The sequence below is a fragment of the Nerophis lumbriciformis genome, linkage group LG29 (assembly GCF_033978685.3).
Source record: "Nerophis lumbriciformis linkage group LG29, RoL_Nlum_v2.1, whole genome shotgun sequence".
In the NCBI taxonomy this organism is placed as follows: Eukaryota; Metazoa; Chordata; class Actinopteri; order Syngnathiformes; family Syngnathidae; genus Nerophis; species Nerophis lumbriciformis.
In genome coordinates this window covers 32010001-32020000 of record NC_084576.2, presented here as the reverse complement: position 1 = coordinate 32020000, position 10000 = coordinate 32010001, and the positions used below count along the sequence as shown (strand labels likewise).

Below are 10000 nucleotides of genomic sequence, written 5' to 3'. Positions count from 1 at the left end.
TCATTTGAATATAATGTACTTTTTTTTTTTCTTTTTATGAAAACCTGTTATTTTGTGTCATGTTTTTATTTTTTTTAAATACAAAAATGGAAAAAATACATAAAGTTTTATTTATATTTTCTTTCAATTAAAATGAACAATTAATTTGAATTAAGAAATATTGTCTCATTGTAATACTGTTAGTAGATAGAATTTCAAAATAATTTAATTGAAAAAAGGCTTCTATTCTGTATAAAGTTTTTAAAAATTAGGTAACATTTTTATTTCAGTTTCCCTTTTTAATTTTCATATTACTGCAAAAACTAATAAAAATGTGTTTTATTCTGCATCCATTTATTGGTTTTCATTCGAATATAAAGTGAATTTTTTTTACATATTTTTTTATGAAAACCTGTCATTTTGTATCAGGTTTTTATTTTTTTTATTCTTTCCCCTTTTTTCATTTTATTTTCAATATTAATGTAAAAATTATTACAAATTACATTTAAAACTGACATTAATTGTTTTATTTGAAAAATATTTGTTTAATACTTGATGAAAACTTATTTTGTATACAAAAAATGTTTTGATACAATATGAATTACATTTTCTCATGATGTGTTGCTCCAAAACCTGTATGCATCTTTCAGCACTAATGATTCCTTCACATATGTGTAAGTTACCCATGCCTTGGGCACTAATACACCCCCATACCATCACACATGCTGCCTTTTGCACTTTGCGCCTAGAACAGTCCGAATGGTTCTTTTCCGGAGGACACGACGTCCACAGTTTCCTAAAACAATTTGAAATGTGGACTCGTCAGACCACAGAACACTTTTCCACTTTGCAACGGTCCATCTTAGATGAGCTCGAAACCAGCGGGTGTTGTTGATAAATGTCCGTGGCTTTGCATAGTAGAGTTTTAACTTGCGCTTACAGATGTAGCGACCGACTGTAGTTACTGACAGTGGTTTTCTGAAGTGTCCCTGAGTTCACTGCAGGGACAGAGGCAGGTTCCAGCCGCATCAACACTACAAGGACTCACCTTGTCGGAGGTCTGCGTGCACTCGGTGGGTTCCGACCTGCACGTCTGCTTGTTCTGTACCTCAAACTCCTTCAGCTGCACACACACAGCAAACAATTATTGCATAGATAAATATACAACTTATTTTATTTAATTGACTCAATAGCGCCTCTGCTGGTGGAGAGCAAGTAGTGCACTAAGCCAACAATCAATCCCACATTTTTAATGATCAATTTATCATTAAATTATTTATTATGTCTATGTACTAAAAGTATTACTATGAAACAATATTTCTTAATTCAAATTAATTGTTCATTTTAATTGAAAGAAAATATAAATAAAACTTTATGTATTTTTTCCATTTTTGTATTTAAAAAAAATAAAAACATGACACAAAATAACAGGTTTTCATAAAAAATAAAAAATGTACATTATATTCAAATGAAAACCAATAAATGGATACAAAATAAAACATGTTTTTTTTTAACAATATTTCTTAATTCAAATTAATTGGTCATTTTAATAAAACAAAAATAAAAAAATAAAATTTTTGACGTATTTTTTCCATTTCTGTATAGCATAGAAAATGTAATTCATATTGTATCAAAACATTTTTTGTATACAAAATAAGTTTTCATCAAGTATTAAATAAATATTTTTCAAATAAAACAATTCATGTCAGTTTTAAATGTAATTTGTAATAATTGTTACATTAATATTGAAAATAAAATGAAAAGAAGGGGAAAGAATAAAAAAAAATAAAAACTTGATACAAAATTACAGGTTTTCATAAAAAAATATGTAAAAAAAATTCACATTATATTCAATAAATGGATGCAGAATAAAACACATTTTTATTAGTTTTTGCAGTAATATGAAAATTAAAAGGGGAAATTGAAATAAAAATGTAACTTAATTTTAAAAACTTTATACAAAATAGAAGCCTTTTTTCAATTAAATTATTTTGAAATTCTATCTACTAACAGTATTTAAATTAGACAATATTTCTTAATTCAAATTAGTTGGTAATTTTAATGAAAATAAAACAATTAAGTTTGATGTATTTTTTCCATTTCTGCATAGTATAAAAAATGTCATTCATATTGTATCAAAACATTTTTTATACAAAGTAAGTTTTCATCAAGTATTAAACAAATATTTTTCAAATAAAACAATTAATGTCAGTTTTAAATGTAATTTGTAATAATTTTTACATTAATATTGAAAATAAAATGAAAAGAAGGGGAAAGAATAAAAAAAATAAAAACTTGATACAAAATTACAGGTTTTCATAAAAAAATATGTAAAAAAAAAAAATCACATTATATTCAAATGAAAACCAATAAATGGATGCAGAATAAAACACATTTTATTAGTTTTTGCAGTAATATGAAAATTAAAAGGGGAAACTGAAATAAAAATGTTACTTAATTTTTAAAAACTTTATACAGAATAGAAGCCTTTTTTCAATTAAATTATTTTGAAATTCTATCTACTAACAGTATTACAATGAAACAATATTTCTTAATTCAAAATAATTGTTCATTTTAATTGAAAGAAAATATAAATACAACTTTATGTATTTTTTCCATTTTTGTATTTAAAAAAAATAAAAACATGATACAAAATAACAGGTTTTCATAAAAAGAAAAAGAAAAATCAAAAAAATTTACATTATATTCAAATGAAAACCAATAAATGGATACAAAATAAAACATGTTTTTTTTAACAATATTTCTTAATTCAAATTAATTGGTCATTTTAATAAAACAAAAATAAAATAAAAACATTTTTGACGTGTTTTTTCCATTTCTGTATAGCATAAAAAATGTCATTCATATTGTATCAGAACATTTTTTATACAAAGTAAGTTTTCATCAAGTATTAAACAAATATTTTTCAAATAAAACAATTAATGTCAGTTTTGAATGAAATTTGTAATAATTTTTACATTAATATTGAAAATTAAATTAAAAGAAGGGGAAAGAATAAAAAAAAATAAAAACTTGATACAAAATGACAGGTTTTCATAAAAAAATATGTAAAAAAAAAATTCACTTTATATTCGAATGAAAACCAATAAATGGATGCAGAATAAAACAAATTTTTATTAGTTTTTGCAGTAATATGAAAATTAAAAGGGGAAACTGAAATAAAAATGTTACCTAATTTTTAAAAACTTTATACAGAATAGAAGCCTTTTTTCAATTAAATTATTTTGAAATTCTATCTACTAACAGTATTTAAATTAGACAATATTTCTTAATTCAAATTAGTTGGTAATTTTAATGAAAATAAAACAATTAAGTTTGATGTATTTTTTACATTTCTGTATAGTATAGAAAATTATATTATTATATTGTATCAAAACATTTTTTGTATACAAAAGTTTTCATCAAGTATTAAAAAAAGATTTTTCAAATGAAAAAATTAAATGTCAGTTTTAAATGTAATTTGTCATTATTTTTACATTAATAGTAAAAATAAATTGAAAAGAATGGGAAAGAAGAAATTAAAAATATAAATAAATAAAAACTTGATAAAAAATAACAGGTTTTCATCAAAAAAATATAAACAATTCACATTATATTCAAACAAAAACCAATAAATGGATGCAAAATAAAACATGTTTTTATTAGTTTTTGCAGTAATATGAAAATTAAAAGGGGAAACGGAAATAAAAATGTAACTTAATTTAAAAAACGTGATACAAAATAAAGGCCTTTTTCAATTAAACATTTTTGGAATTCCATCTACTAACAGTATTGCTATGAGACAATTTTTCTTAATTCAAATTAATTGGTAATTTTAATAAAATAAAATAAATACAATTTGGTTTATTTTATCCGTTTATGTATAGTATGGAAAATTCATATTGTATCAAAAAAATGTTTATACTAATAAAACAAGTTTTTATTAGTTTTTGCAGTAATATGAAAATTAAAAGGGGAAATTGAAATACAAATGTAACTTAATTTAAAAAACTTGATACAAAATAGAGGCCTTTTTTCAATTAAATAATTTTGAAATTATATCTACTAACAGTATTACAATATTTGTTAATTCAAATTAATTGGTAATTTTAATAAAATAAAAACAAAAAAATAACATTTTTGATGTATTTTTTCAATTTCTGTATTGTAGACAAAGTAATTCATATTGTATCAAAACATTTTTATACAAAGTAAGTCTTCATCAAGTATTAAAAAAAACATTTTTCAAATAAAGAAAAAAAAAGTCAGTTTTAAATGTAATTTGTAATTATTTTTTACATTATTATTAAAAATAAAATGAAAAGAAGGGGAAAGAAGAAATAACAAATATAAATAAATAAAAACTTGATACAAAACGACAGGTTTTCATAAAAAAATGACAATATTTTTTATTTCAAATTAATTGGTAATTTTAATAATATTTTAATAATTTTAATAAATAATAAATGTTTTTCAAATTAAAAAAAATGGCATCAGCTTTTAATGTCATTTCCACATTTGTAATTATTTTTACATTAATATTGAAAATAAAAAGAAAAGAAGGAGAAATGAAGATGTAAATAAATTAAAAAACTTAATGCAAAATAACAGGCCATCAAACATTTGTAAACAATCCACATTATATTCAAATGAGAAAAATAAAAATGGATAGAAATAACACAAGTTTTTATTAGTTTTGTTAGTTTATTAAAACAATTAAATTTGATGTATTTTTTTCCATTTCTGTATAGTACAAAACAATTTATTCATATTGTATCAAAACATTTTTTATACAAAATAAGTTTTTATCAAGTATTAAAAAAAGATTTTTCAAATAAAAAAAAGTCAGTTTTAAATGTAATTTGTAATTATTTTTACATTATTATTAAAAATAAAATAAAAAGAAGGGGAAAGAAGAAATAAATATAAATAAATAAAAACTTGATACAAAATGACAGGTTTTCATGAAAAAAATACAATATTTCTTATTTCAAATTAATTGGTAATAGTAATAATATTTTAATGATTTTAATAAATAGTAAATATTTTTCAAATAAAAAAAATAATGGCATCGGCTTTTAATGTCATTTCCACATTGGTAATTATTTTTACATTAATATTGAAAATAAAATGAAAAGAAGGGGAAATTAAAAATTAAAACAATTCACATTATATCAAAATGAGAGAAAAAAAACGGATACAAAATAAAACAAGATTTATTAGTTTTTGCAGTAATATGAAAATTAAAAGGGGAAATGGAAATAAAAATGTAACTTAATTTAAAAAACTTGATACAAAATTTAAGCCTTTTTTCAATTAAATCATTTTGAAATTATATCTACTAACAGTATTACAATCAGACAATATTTGTTAATTCAAATTAATTGGTAATTTTAATAAAATAAAAACAAAAAAATAACATTTTTGATATATTTTTTCAATTTCTGTATAGTCGACAAAGTAATTCATATTGTATGAAAACATTTTTATACAAAGTAAGTCTTCATCAAGTATTAAAAAAAATATTTTTCAAATAAATAAAAAAAAGTCAGTTTTAAATGTAATTTGTAATTATTTTTACATTATTATTAAAAATAAAATGAAAAGAAGGGGAAAGAAGAAATAACAAATATAAATAAATACAAACTTGATACAAAATGACAGGTTTTCATAAAAAAATGAGAATATTTTTTATTTAAAATTAATTGGTAATTTTAATAATATTTTAATAATTTTAATAAATAATAAATATTTTTCAAATAAAAAAAATAATGGCATCAGCTTTTAATGTCATTTCCACATTTGTAATTATTTTTACATTAATATTGAAAATAAAAAGAAAAGAAGGAGAAATGAAAATGTAAATAAATTAAAAAACTTAATGCAAAATAACAGGCCATCAAACATTTGTAAACAATCCACATTATATTCAAATGAGAAAAATAAAAATGGATAGAAAAAACACAAGTTTTTATTAGTTTTGTTAGTTTATTAAAACAATTAAATTTGATGTATTTTTTTCCATTTCTGTATAGTATAAAACAATTTATTCATATTGTATCAAAACATTTTTTATACAAAATAAGTTTTCATCAAGTATTAAAAAAAGATTTTTCAAATAAAAAAAAGTCAGTTTTAAATGTAATTTGTAATTATTTTTTACATTATTATTAAAAATAAAATAAAAAGAAGGGGAAAGAAGAAATAAAAAATATAAATAAATAAAAACTTGATACAAAATGACAGGTTTTCATGAAAAAAATACAATATTTCTTATTTCAAATTAATTGGTAATAGTAATAATATTTTAATGATTTTAATAAATAGTAAATATTTTTCAAATAAAAAAAAATAATGGCATCGGCTTTTAATGTCATTTCCACATTGGTAATTATTTTTACATTAATATTGAAAATAAAATGAAAAGAAGGGGAAATTAAAAATTAAAACAATTCACATTATATCAAAATGAGAGAAAAAAAACGGATACAAAATAAAACAAGATGTATTAGTTTTTGCAGTAATATGAAAATTAAAAGGGGAAATGGAAATAAAAATGTAACTTAATTTAAAAAACTTGATACAAAATTGAAGCCTTTTTTCAATTAAATAATTTTGAAATTATATCTACTAACAGTATTACAATGAGACAATATTTGTTAATTCAAATTAATTGGTAATTTTAATAAAATAAAAACAAAAAAAATAACATTTTTGATATATTTTTTCAATTTCTGTATAGTCGACAAAGTAATTCATATTGTATGAAAACATTTTTATACAAAGTAAGTCTTCATCAAGTATTAAAATTTTTTTTTTTCAAATAAATAAAAAAAAGTCAGTTTTAAATGTAATTTGTAATTATTTTTACATTATTATTAAAAATAAAATGAAAAGAAGGGGAAAGAAAAAAATAACAAATATAAATAAATAAAAAATTGATACAAAATGACAGGTTTTCATAAAAAAAATTACAATATTTTTTATTTAAAATTAATTGGTAATTTTAATAATTTTTAATAATTTTAATAAATAATAAATATTTTTCAAAAAAAAAAAATGGCATCAGCTTTTAATGTCATTTCCACATTTGTAGTTATTTTTACATTAATATTGAAAATAAAAAGAAAAGAAGGAGAAATGAAAATGTAAATACATTTAAAAACTTAATGCAAAATAACAGGTCATCAAACATTTGTAAACAATCCACATTATATTCAAATGAGAAAAATAAAAATAGATAGAAATAAAACAAGTTTTTATTAGTTTTGTTAGTTTATTAAAACAATTAAATGTGATGTATTTTTTTCCATTTCTGTATAGTATAAAAAAATTGATTCATATTGTATCAAAACATTTTTTATACAAAATAAGTTTTCATCAAGTATTAAAAAAAGATTTTTCAAATAAAAAAAAGTCAGTTTTAAATGTAATTTGTAATTATTTTTTACATTATTATTAAAAATAAAATAAAAAGAAGGGGAAAGAAGAAATAACAAATATAAATAAATAAAAACTTGATACAAAATGACAGGTTTTCATGAAAAAATACAATATTTCTTATTTCAAATTAATTGGTAATAGTAATAATATTTTAATGATTTTAATAAATAATAAATATTTTTCAAATAAAAAAAATAATGGCATCAGCTTTTAATGTAATTTCCACATTTGTAATTATTTTTACATTAATATTGAAAATAAAATGAAAAGAAGGGGAAATTAAAAATTAAAAAAATTCACATTATATCAAAATGAGAGAAAAAAAACGGATACAAAATAAAACAAGATTTATTAGTTTTTGCAGTAATATGAAAATTAAAAGGGGAAATGGAAATAAAAATGTAACTTAATTTAAAAAACTTGATACAAAATTGAAGCCTTTTTTCAATTAAATAATTTTGAAATTATATCTACTAACAGTATTATAATGAGACAATATTTGTTAATTCAAATTAATTGGTAATTTTAATAAAATAAAAACAAAAAAATAACATTTTTGATATATTTTTTCAATTTCTGTATAGTCGACAAAGTAATTCATATTGTATGAAAACATTTTTATACAAAGTAAGTCTTCATCAAGTATTAAAAAAAATATTTTTCAAATAAAAAAAAAAAGTCCGTTTTAAATGTAATTTGTAATTATTTTTACATTATTATTAAAAATAAAATGAAAATAAGGGAAAAGAAGAAATAACAAATATAAATAAATAAAAACTTGATACAAAATGACAGGTTTTCATAAAAAATGACAATATTTTTTATTTCAAATTAATTGGTAATTTTAATATTTTAATAAATTGTAATAAATAATAAATATTTTTCAAATAAAAAAAATAATGGCATCAGCTTTTAATGTCATTTCCACATTTGTAATTATTTTTACATTAATATTGAAAATAAAAAGAAAAGAAGGAGAAATGAAGATGTAAATACATTAAAAAACTTTATGCAAAATAACAGGCCATCAAACATTTGTAAACAATCCACATTATATTCAAATGAGAAAAATAAAAATGGATAGAAATAACACAAGTTTTTATTAGTATTGTTAGTTTATTAAAACAATTACATTTGATGTATTTTTTTCCATTTCTGTATAGTACAAAACAATTTATTCATATTGTATCAAAACATTTTTTATACAAAATAAGTTTTCATCAAGTATTAAAAAAAGATTTTTCAAATAAAAAAAAGTCAGTTTTAAATGTAATTTGTAATTATTTTGACATTATTATTAAAAATAAAATAAAAAGAAGGGGAAAGAAGAAATAACAAATATAAATAAATAAAAACTTGATACAAAATGACAGGTTTTCATTAAAAAAATTACAATATTTCTTATTTCAAATTAATTGGTAATAGTAATAATATTTTAATGATTTTAATAAATAGTAAATATTTTTCAAATAAAAAAAATAATGGCATCGGCTTTTAATGTCATTTCCACATTGGTAATTATTTTTACATTAATATTGAAAATAAAATGAAAAGAAGGGGAAATTAAAAATTAAAACAATTCACATTATATCAAAATGAGAGAAAAAAACCGGATACAAAATAAAACAAGATTTATTAGTTTTTGCAGTAATATGAAAATTAAAAGGGGAAATGGAAATAAAAATGTAACTTAATTTAAAAAACTTGATACAAAATTGAAGCCTTTTTTCAATTAAATAATTTTGAAATTATATCTACTAACAGTATTATAATGAGACAATATTTGTTAATTCAAATTAATTGGTAATTTTAATAAAATAAAAACAAAAAAATAACATTTTTGATATATTTTTTCAATTTCTGTATAGTCGACAAAGTAATTCATACTGTATGAAAACATTTTTATACAAAGTAAGTCTTCATCAAGTATTAAAATTTTTTTTTTTCAAATAAATAAAAAAAAGTCAGTTTTAAATGTAATTTGTAATTATTTTTACATTATTATTAAAAATAAAATGAAAAGAAGGGGAAAGAAAAAAATAACAAATATAAATAAATAAAAAATTGATACAAAATGACAGGTTTTCATAAAAAAATGAGAATATTTTTTATTTAAAATGAATTGGTAATTTTAATAATATTTTAATAATTTTAATAAATAATACATATTTTTCAAATAAAAAAAATAATGGCATCAGCTTTTAATGTCATTTCCACATTTGTAATTATTTTTACATGAATATGGAAAATAAAAAGAAAAGAAGGAGAAATGAAAATGTAAATAAATTAAAAAACTTAATGCAAAATAACAGGCCATCAAACATTTGTAAACAATCCACATTATATTCAAATGAGAAAAATAAAAATGGATAGAAAAAACACAAGTTTTTATTAGTTTTGTTAGTTTATTAAAACAATTAAATTTGATGTATTTTTTTCCATTTCTGTATAGTATAAAACAATTTATTCATATTGTATCAAAACATTTTTTATACAAAATAAGTTTTCATCAAGTATTAAAAAAAGATTTTTCAAATAAAAAAAAGTCAGTTTTAAATGTAATTTGTAATTATTTTTT

General features: G+C 19.2%; 1 protein-coding gene across 4 annotated transcripts in view; it reads right to left on the bottom strand.

The window, feature by feature from the left end:
- sash1b (SAM and SH3 domain containing 1b) overlaps positions 1–10000 on the bottom strand; it is a 152346-nt gene that overhangs the window by 17327 nt on the left and 125019 nt on the right. For 3 of the 4 annotated variants that reach the window (XM_061924491.1, XM_061924493.1, XM_061924495.1), the window contains one exon: positions 1028–1102. The exons of the other annotated variant lie outside the window; for it this stretch is intronic. In XM_061924491.1, the coding sequence (XP_061780475.1) occupies positions 1028–1102 (75 nt within the window). The remainder of the gene's footprint in view (positions 1–1027; positions 1103–10000) is intronic. 4 annotated transcript variants of the gene reach the window in all.